Source organism: Lepisma saccharinum, chromosome 2, assembly GCF_977018435.1.
Source record: "Lepisma saccharinum chromosome 2, izLepSacc3.1, whole genome shotgun sequence".
NCBI classification, from domain to species: domain Eukaryota; kingdom Metazoa; phylum Arthropoda; class Insecta; order Zygentoma; family Lepismatidae; genus Lepisma; species Lepisma saccharinum.
In genome coordinates this window covers 168,022,613-168,039,765 of record NC_139230.1, presented here as the reverse complement: position 1 = coordinate 168,039,765, position 17,153 = coordinate 168,022,613, and the positions used below count along the sequence as shown (strand labels likewise).

Genomic DNA, 17,153 nt, shown 5'->3' with positions numbered 1-17,153 from the left:
GAAAGAAAGTTGATTGTTAATCCTTGCCATTTTATAGCAAATTGTGTTAAGCCAGCATGTTTATGATCATTACAACAGCCCTTTGTGCAATAGAGGTAGTCAGTCTGACTTGAATAATCTTACAGATCATCATGTGAGAACCAGATGGACATAACTCCAATTTATTAAATTCACAGGTAAGAAAAAATAATGTATTCTTGGAAATATATCAGACTAAAAAAGAAATCAGCACATTGGAGATAGGTAACTTTACATCTACGGAGAAGAGATATAGAGCTCTTCAGAAGGGACACATTAAACAAAACCGAAAACTGTATTTTTGGAGTTACATTCCCCTGGTTCTCACACAATGAGCTATGTACGATTCTTGCAAATCCTGCAATCAGTGGTGCAAGGAGTTTTTTTGTATTGACTGCACCATAATGTATGACATTACTGAGATAAACTGCATTTATTTATTTCAGACACCTGGTGAACGTGAGAGCAATAGATGATATACCCCTAGATACCTGGTTCTGTCGATGTTTTTCAGGAGTTATTCAAGAGTCAGCATTAGAAAGGTTAGTGTGCTTTAACTTGATAATTTACATCTATTAGTGGGACTTGAATGTAAATTCCAATTTTTAATTGTGTATGTTTGGTATATTGATTGATTGATAGTAATTATCTTGCAACTTTAATCTAATCAGCTTTAGAAACAATGTTCCTCACTGAGAAGTAGAGTTGCAAAAAGGCAGTTTTTTTATGAATGGGATTTTTTCTCCAATAAAAAACCAGCTTTCTTGGGGGGGGGGAAACCTGAAATTTTTGCCTTTTTACTAATTGTGGCTAACCTATTTCACTTGTAGTGCGAGTTAAGGGTTTAGAGGTTCAAAATGTCATGTTTTGGAACTAGCTAGATAATTTTGCATGATGCAGCAGCTAGAAGACATATTAGCCATTTCTTCTGCAGGTGGTTCAAAAAGTCATGCAACCAAGACTTAGAACATACATAACTTTTATACAAAAGGCGATAGAGACTTGAACCTTACATTGGATATTAACTTTGTTTATGTGGATATTTTTAAAACATTAAAAAAGAAAATGATTCTCTGCATGAACATTCAGTATGGAGAAAAAGTTAATAAGGTGTAAATAAAAAAGTATTTGTATGAAGCAAAGAAAAACATAGATGAAAGACAGATATGGAGTTGCTGGCAAACATTTTTGATGTGTGTGGATGCTCTCTTTGGGTATTTATGCATTACAGATGGTTTATGGCATATTCAAAAAAGTATGTTTTTTCTTCTTTTTTTTTGAAATTACAAAGTGTACTGGCAACATTGGTCATGTCAGAGGGCAGTGCCAGGTTTGCTTGACATCTGGCTATGTTATGTCCAGATAAAATAAAATTATCGCAGTAAGTTTGAAAAGCATGTGCATGAAAATATCCCATCTGGATAGGCTAACATGCAGGAGAAGCTCCCATTCGATCAAGCATTGGATGATATGCTTGCTTTACTTTGCTCTTCTTGTTCGAATGTTAAGCCACATTTATTTCAGACTTGTATTAATATGTAGCCATTATTTCATGTTTATTTTAGTAAGAAGTTAACTTGAAGAGTGCAAGTGTGAAACTTGGTACATGCATAATAACTGTTATATTCTGAAAATTCAGGATTCATTGATTTGCACAATTATGAATAATTTAGATGTATTTACTGTGATTACTGCTAAAATATAGTATAGTAAGATGCCCATCATTATGGCTAACTATGAATGATAGCCATATGCAGGAAAATGTATTAAGCTTACCTGCGAATGCTGAAACAGTATAGTTTAATGAGATGAAATTTTACTACACTGCAACACAACTTTTCAAAAGTTACTAATAATGCACATGGATATTGTAATTTATAGTTAGCAAGATCAATGATCATTAGTCTTTCCTGGATCTCACTGCAGTATACTCTTTTCCTCATTCACAGATAAAACTAGTACTTCCATTGCACATGGATATCATTAATAGTTATAGAGAGAATGATAATTTTCAGTTTTTGCCCATCTTACCACGTTATACTTTTTAGCATCCTTGTGTAAGCCAGGTACTGTTTACAGTGCATATTTATCATTCATAACTAGAACGGACATTGGGTTTTCCATGGAACGACATTGTAACATTAATTTCAACAGTCAAATGGGCCTTGTTGTTGTCCAACAAAGCATACCTCAATCATATCCTGGAGCATGTGGTGGCTGTTGCATATGGTGTGATTTCTTAATTCCTCCTCATGCACAACAATACCTAGTTGTATGTTGCACCTCTGTTCCTGTGCAATCATCAAATTCAAGTCATAGAATGGCCAGAATTGGTACTCATTTATACAATGCTGGGTGGGCCTTAGAGCTGCGCAGAAACCAGGAAATGACTGGAAAATTTCCTGGTCTAGATAATCTGCCCTGGGATTCGAACCTGGGTCTTCCATGTGGTATTCAGATGCTCTACCAACTGAGCTACGACAGCTCATTCAAGACGTTAGTACGAAGAAATGGAACAGATACCTCAGTGTAACCTCCAGAGGCTTGTGTGAAGCATTCCACTTAGTAGTTCAGGATGCCATTTTTCCCATGTAGGGCACACATGGTATTAGACCCACATAACCCTGATGTCTATGGACTGAATAAATATATAAGCAACATCTTTTTGTTTTTTTGTAGTTCTGTTACATTTGACTTTCGTAGGGAAAAAAAGAATTGCAAAAAGCATCAAGATTTGTGTTTGTATTCTGCAAATACATAATTAAAGTTACATCTAGCAATTTTTAATTTTACATTTGCTCTCTAACTTCTCAAGCTAGGATTTCAGTATCTTATCTGTCATACCCAAGCAGTATTTGCATTGCTGAGTTCTTTGTGTTTTCTTGTTTTATCAAGACATTACTACATTTTAAAAACTATAGAATGGAATCAAATTAACCTTTAGCATACTGGGGCTTTCCTTGTGTAAGCCTCTATGGATGGGAACATTTCAAGCATGTGGTTTTCAAACTTGCCACAAAGTACAAAAAAATCATAGCTCGAGAACTGATTGTCGTATAGAGATGAAATCAGTTTTGTTTTCTTTCTTAAAGACTGGGCTTTTAGCGAAGGTAACATTGATACATTGTTCCTCCCAATTATGAGTGCTAAAGGAAGAAGAAAATGGAAAGTTTTTCAAATAATTTGCCCCTGTGGCCCCCACAATAAACTGAAGGGAATGGAGAAATTTAGTATGCAGCAGTGGTACATTTCTGCAACCACACAAAGTTTAGTTGAAAACAGGCTGATAGTTATTGTGGAAAAATAATAAGAATGTATAAGAGTGGCAGCTTTGCCAGCTTACAGAAACAGTTTCCAGAATTTTATTAGTAACAATGGATATATTTTTTTGTAATTTGCATGTATATTAATCAACTAAAAAGACAGAACTCAAATATCATGTCTAGTTTTCAAGAAACAGCATGTGGTCTGACCAAATTTCAATTTTGGATCTTTGCCCCCCCTCCCTCCCCTGGACCCTTAATTGTCACATGTTGAAGTGTTGCTTTTTACTCATTGTTACATGTGTAATTGAAATTTTCCAGAAAAAAGGGTGGTTTAGGAGTTATAGCCATTTTTATAAATCTATCTCATAAAGTTTTGAGGGGTTCAACTGTTTTGTTTTCTTGATTACATTTTTTTCTAATTTAGACATGACATTTTACTGTTGCTTTGAATGTATTAACCTGAGTCGGCTTGCGAGCTCTGGGTTTATAGTAACAGACCGACCAGTCACTCGCATGTCTTTGGTTAGTTAAGTAGTGAACAATTAACAAGATTGACAAAGAAGGAAATGAGCTGCAAATAACAACTATTTTTTTTATCTTATATTTGAAAAATTAATCTTCGTATCCAATATCACTACATCACTATAGGTTTTACAGTATAATTGATGGTCTTTTCACTAACCAATATCTACTTTTCTTCTTACACTGCGCTGTTTTCTTCTTTGTGTCTTGGAGAGTATGGTGTGGTATTATAGCAGTAGAAATCACTTTGAATAACCATTATTCGCAAGTGTACTTTTACTTGCGATTTACGCTACCGTCTAACGTATTCAAAAGTAATTACACGATGCCCGGATAATCTTTGGTAAACCACGAGAATCTCGCAACACGACATCTGATGGCACTACAGCCAACCGAGGAAGTCATAGCTAACTGAGGAAGTCAATGTTAAGCTTTCTGTGTCCCGCACTGAACTGTCCTCGTCCTTTTTTCACCACTCACCCCATTACAACTCCACGACTGTGATTGGTATTAACACAATCATGCCATGCTATGTTCTCCAATGGCATTCAGGCTCCTACCTGCCTGTCTACAGCTCCTATTTTGACACTGTGCAATCTATTGTCCTAGTTGTATTGCTTTGCTATGATCATGGCTCAGCACATGTAACTAAACACGTTCACTGAAATCAAACTCTTCCTACGCACAATTTCTGTTCCTCGATATCAAATTCTTATCGACACAAACATCCTTTCGTCGTATGTGCAACTTGTTATAAGTGACCCACAGTAATCTGTCAAAGGGGTAACATAGAACTTTCTTAATCTCTGGCTGTTAATAATCTGGCTAAATATGTTGTTTTGTAATTCAAATATGTCATACTGTTATATGTGTACTAATAAACAAATGATATAGAACTGAAATATCATGTGTAGTTTTTAAGAAATGGCATATTAATTGCTACCCGATAGTTATGTAGATATATATCTGCTGCTTGTCCGTAGTGCAATACTCTCAACCATATACGTGTGTGTGTGTGTGTGTGTGTGTGTGTATATATATATATATATAATTACCTGTCAGGCGCATAGAGGTTAAATTTTCAGTCACCCCCCCCCCCCTCTCCCCCCACAGTGTCCTCTTGTCTTCGACTGGTGTGAATATTGAATATTACATTTTGCATGTCACTCTTAATGTTTCATCAAGACAGCCATTGTTCATGTTTGATGCACAGAACCATTAATGAACAAATACAGTGAAACCCCAATTTTACGTTACCATATTTTACATTTTCCTGCATTATACATTCAATCTTTATGGTCCAAATACATGCAAAATGTTATAAAATTTCCCTCATTTTAAGTTTTTTGAGTTAGGTCCCCTGAAAAACGTAAAATTGAGGTTTCACTGTAGTTTTTTCTTTCCCTGTAGATGGCAGTAAAGGTAAAGGCTCTTATGGTCAACTGGTTACAAGAGAAGCCTCTCCAATGGCATAGTGCTGACATTGTTGTCTCATAATCAAGGTGTCCCAGGTTTGATACCCAGTGGAGGCACATAGTGGTTCAGATCCCACTTTAAACTGTAGGTCCAGTACCAATTAGCCTATCGCTGTGTAAAAACAGTCAAACTGGTTCCAACAGTTTCTCTCTTCCATCAACTAATGACATCTGACCAGTTTTGTGTGAACTGTGGATTGCACATATGCGTGTACATTGAGCTGCCATAAACAAGATTCCATGTGTATGTCATCCCAGCTCTCTGGTATAAAATAGCTTAGCTTGTCTTTATGTGCCTTGCAAGAACATGTTTCCTAAATTTGAAATATTACATGGCCAGAAACATAATAAGCTATGCTAACATTTGTTGGGAATTTATCAATAAAGAAATCAGAAAATAACATTGGGAAGGAAAAGCACTTGGAGAATGGTATTGAGGCAGAGGGAAGTTTTGCAATGAGGAATACCAAATTCGAAACAAAAAGGGGATATTTTCACATTTCTTCTCAACATAAGTTGATGTTCCTCAAGGTCACTTCCACCACATTTTCTGCATATATATTCGCCTTCTTTCATCTTGCAGACAGTATTTTGTCAAATAAGATTTATTTATGAGTGTATGATGCCACAGGTCCCAGGTTCGAATCCTAGCCTGGGTATGGGTGTTCTTTGTGAATGCCCCTTCATCAATTTCATCATATCATCACTCATCCTCGGGATTAGCCAAAAATGGCAGAATATATTTATGAGCATATGCTCACATTTTCTTCTCCCTCCTTCCCTCTGCAGGTATTTGTAATAAATGTGTAAATCTTGTGTAACAGTTTTTTTAGTATGAGAAATGCACATTATTATATATTATAATGTTATACAGACATGTAAAACAACAAATGTTCTTAATCTATTATTACCTTTTCAGAATATGGGACAAACTGATTGGAGGTTCATGCATGATTCTTGCATTTGTAGCAATTGTTTTGTTGACAACATTAAGGAGACTGCTATTAGCTTGCAGTTCCACAACAAATGTTCTGAAGTGCCTCAATAATGTAAGTATTTTCTTTAATTGTTATCCTGCAAGTATAAATAATATATATTATGTATATTTACAAATATTTTGTCACTTATAGATCAGGTAAAACTGATTAAAGCATGGCTTATTGCACGTGCCAACATTGCCATATTAAAAAAAGGTACACTTGCCGTTGCAAGTTGAATGGTTATATTCCAATATTTCACCAAGGTAACTTGACTTCTTCAGAGATAATAAAGCAGTAGCCTGTGGAGGGAGTGGAGTTAAAAATATATAAATACAGATATCAATAGGAAGTTAAATGGTTGTAGTATTACATCTAAAAGGATTAAGGATGAAAACATGATGATTCCCATGCGAGGGAATCATGTACTTGTAACAACCTGCATCCTTTTCACTAAAACCTTTCAAATTGCTATGGCTACCTGTTTTTGTACTTTTTAACTCTTGCCACCTCCACATAAAAGTACTCCTGTTTTCAAGATCCCTTTAGGAAACAAGTGACCTTGGTGAAATATTGGTATGTAACTATTTAACGTGCCAAGGTGTTCATCTTTAACCCTCTGTTTGGCACAAGGGGTATGGGTGTCCCATTGATATTCATTGCAAGATTGCAACACTGTGAACTGTACTGCACATGGGTGCTTTTTGTGTAGCTGAACATTTTTTCTTTATCTTTGTTCTAAGCTCAACTGTGTTGTTCTGTTGCACTTCTAAGTAACTTTATGAAGTTAACTTAAGTTGCATCTACAGTTTTCATCCTCATCACCGTAATTAGCCAAAAGTATCAGATAAGTGGTAAAAACTATGGTAAATACAAATATACTTTGCCACAACTTGCAACGTTGGTTGTAACCACATATGATGGAATTTAAAATTGAAATAATTACTGAAATATTTATCATAGACTCATTCTTGATGTTCAGTAAAAATCTGTTTTCTCAAAACCTGTGTAATCGGGGTCCCAGATTGGAATCCTGGCCTGGGAATGAGTGTCACTTCATCAATTTCATCATATCATCACTCACTCTCATCTTCAAGATTAGCCAAAAGTGGCAGAAAAGCAAAGTAAAGTAAGAAACCAAATCAATCAATACATATGAGGTGTGTTCAAAAAAAGACCGAACTTTTGCTGTTCTTGATTTATTGCTCATGATACACACTTTCAACCACTATCTCCTTCAAAGTACTCCCTCCCAGCATCAATACACCGTTACCATCGTTTCTTCCAATTTTGGAACACCTGCTGGAATGCACTTTCTTCAATGGCGCGCAGTACTCTCGTCTCATTTTCCTGAATTTCCTCGATGGTCTCAAATGCCATCCTTTCAAAGTGGTTTTCAGTTTGGAAAAGAGAAAAAAGTCTGCAGGGGCCAAGTCCGGAGAATAGGGTGTGTGGGGCACAATAGAACTGCGATTTTTTACCAGATAACTTGTGACAAGGAGCGATGTGTGAGGTGGAGCATTGTCATGATGCAACATCCACGACTGATTCCCCCACAGTTCAGGCCTCTTCCTACGCACAGCATCTCTCAATCATGTTAGAATTCTCTGGTAGACTTCCTTGTTTACCGTCTGACCAGGTGGTACAAATTCATGGCGCACAATGCCTTTCCAAACAAAAAACACAACCATCACCACCTTGAATTTTGACTGACTCATCCATGCTTTCTTTGATCGAAAACACCCTTTCCCCACCCATTGTGAAGACTGCCTCTTCATTTCCACATCGTATCTCCTGTATCATCTCCTGTTACAATGTTCTTGACAAAGTTTTCATCAGCATTTGCATTTGCAAGCAGTTCCTGACAGATGTGAACTCGATTCTGCTTCTGGTCATCTGTCAACAAACGCGGAACGAATTTTGCACTGTCGCGATGCATGTCATTTTTCAGTCAGGATTTTATGGTAGGATCCTACACTTATGCCAACTTCTTCAGCAACCTCACGGACAGCTGAACGACGATTTTCACGAATCACAGCGCGAACAATCTCAACATTTTGGTCGTCTGTTGATGTGGAGTTTGTCTAGCCCTTGGATCTTCAGGAATCAAACTTTTGCCCTTCTTAAAGCACTTAAACCAATCATAGAACTTCGTTTGGCTCATGCAATCATCCCAGTATGCTTGGTTAAGCATTTGGAATGTTTCCGTAAAAGTTTTCCCAAGTTTTACGCAACATTCCACACACACGCATTGTTCCCCCAACTTTTTCATTGTTGCTTTGTCACTAATCCGACAAGCCACTTGTGCATGACCTCACTCAATCGGCTGCTACTCGACAACTACTACTACGGTTTATATCGGAACCCAGTAAAAGGTGATCTCTTACCAAGATATGCCGCTAGGTGCGCACGGTAGCTGGATCACACCATCTGCAACCATTGGCGGGCTATTAAAAAAGTTTGGTCATTTTTTTAACAAACCTCATATAGAATATCCAATTTCAATTTTTTGCATTTGACCCCTTAAGTGTGGATGGTGTATATATACGCCCTTTGCATTGCATTATGCTGCTGTTAGCCCAGTCAATAAAGGTTTCATGTCGGGAATAATTCTGTAAAAGCTGAATTTTGGTCAGTTGTTAGAACAGCACTAGTAGTGCAAAATCCCCTCCCCCTCCTCACGGTGCTTCCCCCCAGCACCCCCCCCCAAACATAAATTTTGCAGACTCTCAGTTATTGAACTATATCTTCGTAACCAATCATTGTAGGCAGGTAATATTTCTTTAGTCTTAATTCTCATTAGATGTGCTACAAAAAAGATTCTTTTTAATTTTTTGATAATGTCTGTGGTTTTGCCGTAATTTTAAAAATAATCTTCAAAAAGTGAAATTTTTCTATCACTTTTTAAAGTTTTTGCTTATTTTATAAGCTTTAAAACAATATAAGTTTTAAATGAAGGGTACACCATAAAATGTGTCTCGAAATGGAGAATAGTACCAAAAAGTCGTCTCTTTATCACAATTCGGTGGTTAAGTCCGGAATCATTGACTTTTTAATAAAAAAGAGACTTTGTAGAATTAATTGTTGTACCACCTATGATATGTTCAGTCGAATAGCCAATTGCCATCTGCGTTCTGATGGCCGCCATCTTGAAAAAAGTCCGCCATATTGGATATTTTTGATTTGATATATCGAGAACTGTGACACCTATCAACTTCCGTTTTCTTTTCAGAAATGTTCCAAATAGTGCTAACTTCAATAATATATTAATAAATCTAGTTTTGAAAAATAAAAAGAAATAGAAAAACTCACTATTTATATATACCTTATGTGAATAACGGCAAGTCAAAAGTGTTAATAATTCTCGAACTAAACAATAGTATTTTATATCTTGTAAGGTTACGAGATGTTCGTTTGAAGACTTTTGGCAAACTGAACCCTTAATATACGATTTTTTATATTCATAAATTTACCGTAAATAATATTTTATAGGAAATACAATTTATATACAACCTAATTTGACGTATATTTTGTCCAATTTTTCTTAACGAATAACCTCTAAGGGCCAATTTATAATAGCATCCTTCAGATCGGAACTAAGTTCCTTCACCTTGCCCATTTCGAACACGCTAATAGATAGACGATAGGCCTACAACAATACCTACGCCAGCATTCTGCTTGATGGGGAGTGCACCTGCGTGTTCAAACTTGTTATGAAGTTGTAAACTGCATGAAATCGCGCGAATAGCAGTGGTGCTGTATGCAAGGAAGATTGAAACTCTTGCCTGTACGAATAACAATGTTGCATGAAACAGTGTGTTTTTCTCTTTTCACACAAATTATATGCTCTGTTTATACAGTTTGAACATACAATTTTATTGACATTTGTTGGTGAAATCTTCATTAGCATTAATTTCCAGGTACATATGATAATGATTATATTTACTAGTAGATATGACATTTTTTCCTCGGAAATTCTATGTGTACGAATAACAATGTTACATACTGTATATAGAATTCTATGCTGCATATCAAAATAACTGCTTGTGGCAAAAGACTGCCGGAATAGTTTCAAGAAGTTAGGGGTTTCCTCAATCTAATGCTGTCAAAAGGTTAACAGACTTGTTTCTTCAATTTAGGGCATGCATTGTTTATCCCATATACAGAGGTTGTTTCCGATCTATGGTGACGATTTCAAACTGCTCCTACCTTAAGAGAAACCATGTCACCACCATCGAGAGTGCTCTATTTGGTGGCCCTGCATCTTGGCAATTGCCCGACAGTGAAGTTTCCACTGTAGGAGACTGGCACATAGTGTAGTCATGTCCAGCCTCAACCACTCCTCCTGACAGGCTTTCCATAGCCCTTCAATGGTACGGGGTCTTCTCTGAGACAAGGCTCGTTTCAGTAGGCCGAAGGTGCAAAAGTTCATCGGTGAGGCATCAGGTGACTTCACTGGAATGTCTGTGAAAGGAATGACCCGAATTCTAGTTTCTTCTGCCATTTGTTGGAGGAAGAGGCAGGTTGAGCGAGATGTGTGACTTGATGCCTTGTCTTGATGCACCCACACACGATTCTGATCCCTCCCATAGAGATGGGGAATGTCATGGCGATAAACTGGTGTCAGGATGTTAGCCTGATAATAATCGGAATTAACCTTCGTATTTTTGGCAACACAATGTATGGTCAGTTTGCCATTGTACGAGTATCCAGCAATGATCATGAAACCTGTGCCAAAACTTTCCTTACATTCAGTGAACTATCTTTGAAAGTCCCTCGAACCTGTTGATCGATAAAAAATTGCACATCTCTTGTCACAGTCATCAAGATAAACATATGCCTCGTCCAATGTAACAAGGAACTTCCATTTTTCACCTGACAGGTGCCGCTCATAAAGCTTTCGACAGTTGGTGCGATGTTCCTGGATGTGTTTTGGCAAGAGCTTATGAACACGCCCCTTGCGTTGCTTTTCCAAACCCAAATCGTGTTCAATGATGGTGTGCACTCTTCAGTGATGTTTGTAGGCTGTTTGCGATACTTCTCTGTGTGGCTGGTGTGCGGCTAGTAGCAGGCCAGGAGTTGGCCTGTTTCTACCCCATAGGAATCATCCCACGCCTCATCTTACCTGCCCCTTTCAACACCTGTGATATGCCATTTCTGGACAGAGTGAATCCACACTCCTTGCACAGTTTTATAATGGCACTATAACTGTAGTTTACATCGGAAAGTGCAGTTATGTAACCCTCCCAATATGCACTGATTTTCGGCGGCATTCTTCCCGATACGCAATGACCACACATGTCACGCACAGTCAACGGTCTAACGTGCCCACACAACTGGCAGCTTCATTCTCTTCAGGCTTGGTGGTGCTGCAAAAGATGTGCAATTTCGTCACCATAGATTGGAAACAACCTCTGTATTGGGTAATTTCCCAAGTATGCATTCTTATTTCACCATTATTGCACATGTGCCTCTCTGAACCTGCAAGTATTCTAATAAGATTGTCTGTCATTTGTTTGACAAAGTAGACAACCATCAAATGTTCAATAATGGCCGGGAGGAAAGGGGATATGTGTGGTTGTTATTTACTTGTACTCAAACATCAAGTGGAATGGGATATTGAACACAATACTATCAGTTGCCATGTTTGTTTAGAGCTTAATGATAATGACAGTATTTGCAGTTTAATATGATTAATATTTTGTGTATTATTCAACACAAAATATGGTCTCCCCGATGGCGCTGTGGTAGCGTCATTGCCTTGTAATGAAGGAGTCCCGGGTTCGATACCCAGTGGAGGCATGTAGTGGTTTGGATCCCACTTTAAAATGTAGGTCCAGTCCCGATTGGCCTTAATGTGCATAAAGTGGACTTAAAACACCAACTCGATCAATTAATCAATCTACCCAAAATATTTGCTATTTTTGCCTACGAAAATTATCGAGTTTTAAAGGAACAGAAATTTAGTGTGTTTACAGTTTGTATATTACATTATCCTTTTGTATGAGCTTCACCCCATCCATTCATATATTTTGTTCCCATGCCTTTCCTTTGAAAATGTTAGAGTATCTGAAAGCATAATAAACACCACTGAATGTTTATGAATGTACCTTCACCAAAAATGATTCTGATTCTACAAATTACGTGAGTGCATTATTCCATAAATTATTTCCTTAGTTTTTTTAATTATTTTTTTTAAAAAAATCACACGATTTAAGTCATTATTTAAATAAAAACAACCTTGCATTGGCACTAGTTAACAATAACTTGTGAAAGGTAAAACTTTTTGTTGTTTAACTGAGAAGACAACTGCTTGATGTTGATGAATAAATTGCTTGTAAAATTTAGTTTCCTTAATGAACCTACCAAAAGGAAAATTTACATTAGATGATATTTCTCTCTAGATCACTGAAGAAACAGCAGATGTAATAGCTACCAAAGCAATAGAACTGTGGCAGCACTATGGGAGCCCACTTGTACCTGGCACAGGACCAGACTCTATGAAATGTCCATCTCGTACAAAGCTGTCAATGCACTGAAAGTTTTTGTGGATGAAATTTCTTGAGATTCCTGTAGAAATTGGCAATTTGGTTTCTGGCACAGAAGATGGAGAAATCTATGGTGTGAGTTAGAATACAGCAGTTATTGGTTTTATTGTTCATATAAGCCAGGAATCCTCAAGTAATTTAAGCATAATTTTGTGCACACTATAAAATAAGTTGTGCATACCAGTACCTGAACTCTCCTAATATGTCAGTCTCAATATATATATATTTTTTTTGAAAAGTTAACTTTTGGTAAGTACAAAATACATTTAAGTGATATCTCTTAAAGCAGTGAATTTGATTGGTAAGCCATGAAGAATTAATATTTTTATCAACATGGCCATTGTTATGAGAAACAAATGAAAAGTGAGAACTAATATTTGTATAGCAATTTAAATTTGTATGTGCACGTGTTAACTAAATATGTGTGATTGCTGTATCTTATTCTGTAGATACGACTTGCTATGGAATTCAACAGTTTCTCATTAAGAAGTTGAATCTAATCACCTCACTGCAACTTCAGATATTCTTGGATGTAATTTTCTGTTCTATTGATATTAATGTTTGATGTGTACTTTTTTCTTTAATTCTGTTTGTTTTTTATTATTGTTTCTTAAGAGAGTTGCTATGATGTGCATTTCTTCCACAGATATGGTACGTAACCTTCAGTTCACTTCCTATCAGTATCTGTCTAAATACAAAGTGCCCAGCATCAAGTTAGGAAAATAAAAAAAGCTTATGAAATTAGTTTGAAAATTTATGACTAGGGTAAAGTTGATATAGCGTAATCTCATTAAAATGCTCATAACCAGTTTTTATTTGCTTCATTTTTCCAGTGATTGACTAGCTTCATTTTGTTTTTGTTTTATGTTTGACAATGGAAGCTTTCTTTAATAATTGACAATGGAAGTTTTTTTTTGACAATAACTGACTAATTTAATTTTGTTTTTTATGACATGGAACTTCTTTGTTTAGTTCTGAAAACATGTTTTTTTTCTTCTTTTGTTATATACAAAACCTCTCTTAGAGTTCATGAAATTCTACTACAGTCCAGTTATAATGTTGCCAAACATTTAAAATATAATATAAACAGGTATTTACACATTATATATATATGCTACAAATTATGATCACATAATGTAGTCATAATGTAAGCAAGCAAAACTTAAAATACAAGCATTCAATTGAAGTACCACTAAGGCACTTTAAGTCACAATTGGAAGTGCCACTAATACACAGAATGTTTCCCTCTGAAATGTGGTGAGGTTACCATACTTTCTGATTCGATTCATTTTTTTAACGCCAGGTGCATTAGTTTTGTGGTAGTATTACAAAATAGAAAAGTGAGTTATGTATGAGCAGCACACTTTGAAATGTGTGTGTATCATACTTGAAAAGAAGCAAAAGTTATAACCCAGTGTGTATTTCTGCAGTTGTTGCTCTAATTTGAGCCATCGTTAAAAATTAATATAAGGACTTTTTGTACTAAATTAAATGTTCATTCTTTGTTTATGAAACAAAATATATTCTTTTTTGTTGTATGATGTTACAGTTACTATGTAAATTTATAAAAATAAATGGTTGCAAAAACATTAATACAAATTGGTTTAATTTTGCTGTAAATGTTCAATTTTTTGTTAGCATTTAAGAGTGTATCAAGTGATATGCAATATTTAATGTTTATGTGTGCATAATTGACTGAGTAATGAAGCAAAATTGTATCATGCTGTATCTACCAAATGGATTTATAACATTTACTTGAAGACATACACAGTTCACTCTTGGGTGGGAAAGAGGAAAGAAGTAAAATGCAGAATAATGGTCATTCTATCATTGACATTGGTAAAAATATTATGGGTGTTCACTTTACTTTGCCCAGTTCCCATAAACAGCGAGTACAAGAAATGTTATAGGTCTTTTTCATGATGATGGTTCCCCACAACATAGTAACAGTGGAAAACACTGATATAATTATGTAATGTTATTGTGGCATACTAGTAGAGAGGTATGAAACTTAGAGAGGCACAGTGGCAGTGGTGCAGTATAGAAAACTTTTCAGAAGTTTTAGAATTGATACAGAATAGTGGACTCTTTGCAACACCTTATTTGTCCACCCTGAATTTCTAAATTTGGCAACATAGTACTTCAGAGTCAAAATATACAGTAGTAGCCAACTTTGCAAAAGATTTTCTTTCTAAATGAAAATGCTCTTGTGATTTTTTTTTCATTCTCACACATTCCATGCCAAGGTACTAACACACACTAGCCAGCTATTTCCAAGAAAAATTGCTTCAAAGTTTTGAAGCTTTCCAAGTTTATCTCAAGAGGTAAATATATTGTCCAATTACCAAGTGATCTGATGGCATGGTGGTAACATATCAGTTTCACACACTGAATGTTCCGGGTTTGATTCCTGTTTGATTGTGTGTACTTTTTTATTAACTTTAGCAACTATTTATTACTTTTATTTCACAATTTATTGAAATAATTTTTTTTTAAATATATTTGAGGGAAAATACTAGTTTTTAATGTTTTTTCACGATAAGTTTTTTTTTCTCATCATTTTACAAACATTTGCACATTAAATTATCACATGTTGTATTTGACAAAATATTATGTATAGCAAAGGATAAGTATACATTTTCTTTTTTGAATGATCAAGAAGCAAAACACAAGAATAATACTTACAATTAAGGCTTATATTTACATTTTTCTGCACTATCCAAAGAGGTAATTATTGTAAAACAGGATAACAAAATATTTCTCGACAATTCGCACAACAAATAAAAGACAAAATTTTGCAATAAATAAAATACAATAAATAGTTTCTCAAGTTAAATGAACAAAAAAGTAGATGCAAACAAACGGAAATGGAACCCAGAACCTTTGGGGTGTGAAACGGCATTACCACCATGCCATCAGACCACTTACGTCGGAATAAATCTTTACCTCTTGAGGCACCCTTGGAAAGCTTCGAGATTTTAAAGTGTTTTTTCTCTGAAATAGTATCTTGGCATATCAATACCCAAGCTGTGCCCTCTACTTGTTAGTTGGGATTTGTGAACTGTGAATTAGAACAGCCTAAAATGTCAACATTTATGAAAGTGCCATGCAGGCGCGATGCGTCCATGTAAGCCGGGCTTACACTTTATTAGTTCTAGTAAAATGTATGTATATAAAATGGCAAAATTCGTAAAATCTTCAAAGTTCAACTCGGCCGATACCAGTCTTCCGAGATCCTGTTTGTTAGATTGCAACACTTCAGCACCAGGGGGCAAATGGGAACTCCCGCCTTCTGCTTGCGCCGTCTGAATGTTGCCTTACAAATTTCTGACCACGAAGGAAGCAGTGCCTACTGTATCTGGAAGGAGAAGAGCAAGGAATATAGGGAGAAGAGTGGGCCAAACACTAGGTTTGTAAACCTACGGCCACAGGCTTACAGCAGCGTTGCAAACCTCATGTTTAGAAAAAGTGTTGTTCATGGACGTCCGCAGTATTTCTTTCCACCAGGGAGGATTAAGCAAAGTATTTTTTTTTTCAGGGGTTGGGGTAAACTAGGTATATTTCTCTTCTCAAAATATCTGCAACACCCTTACAATAATTAACAATTTGATGTGACTGAAATGAAATTGTATGTGTGAAAATGGTTGACATTCATTTTTCAGGAAGTGTCTCCTTGCCTTGCTCCTGCTGGACATCCATGGTGTTGTTTAAACTCCAAAATTATGCTACATACTACTAAATTGTTCTGTGATTTTCATATTATTGATATTAATTTATAACAAAAACAAATATAAATTCGAATGGTTCAACCAACAGCATGGGTTTGACGTTATACGTGAAAAGTTTTAGAAAATTCAACCACAACGAAAAGTGGCCCTCTTGTTTTATTTATATCCCCAACTTACAAACGACTTTTTAAACTTGTGCGAGATTTAGCACCATTATGCTTGGGTTGGCTTCACTGAATACGCGCCAGCGAGACACAGGTCCTGCAAGAGGAGGGGCTCCAGCGTTGTCGGGTATGAATGGTTGACTGCAAAGGAAATTTGAGCCGGTGGTGCTTCAAGTTTTCTTTTTTCCAGGAACAGGGAATTCTGAAGCAAAAATCTAACAGGAAGGGGAAAAAGGAGAAACTTAAAAATGAGCGGGATACGGGAAAACTAGATACACATTGATGTGCTAAATTCTTGTTTCTGTTGTTAGCTTGTAGGAGAGCATAAACATCAGAAATATTAGGATCTCTGTTTTCTGTTTATGTATAAACTCAGCTGGTAATAATTGAGCTAAAAAGTGCAAAAATAAATAAATGTTAATGAAAGCTGAAGATTAAACCAATTTTACAAATCT

General features: G+C 36.0%; 1 protein-coding gene across 2 annotated transcripts in view; it reads left to right on the top strand.

Moving 5' to 3' along the window:
• Positions 1-13,470, top strand: part of TBC1d7 (TBC1 domain family member 7) — a 47,785-nt gene extending 34,315 nt beyond the window's left edge. For both annotated transcript variants that reach the window (XM_083117683.1, XM_083117681.1), the window contains exons 4-6: positions 465-560; positions 6,201-6,330; positions 12,663-13,470. In XM_083117683.1, coding sequence (XP_082973809.1) covers positions 465-560; positions 6,201-6,330; positions 12,663-12,797 — 361 coding nt within the window. In that variant the 3' untranslated portion in view covers positions 12,798-13,470. The remainder of the gene's footprint in view (positions 1-464; positions 561-6,200; positions 6,331-12,662) is intronic.
• The last annotated feature ends 3,683 nt before the right edge of the window (positions 13,471-17,153 follow it).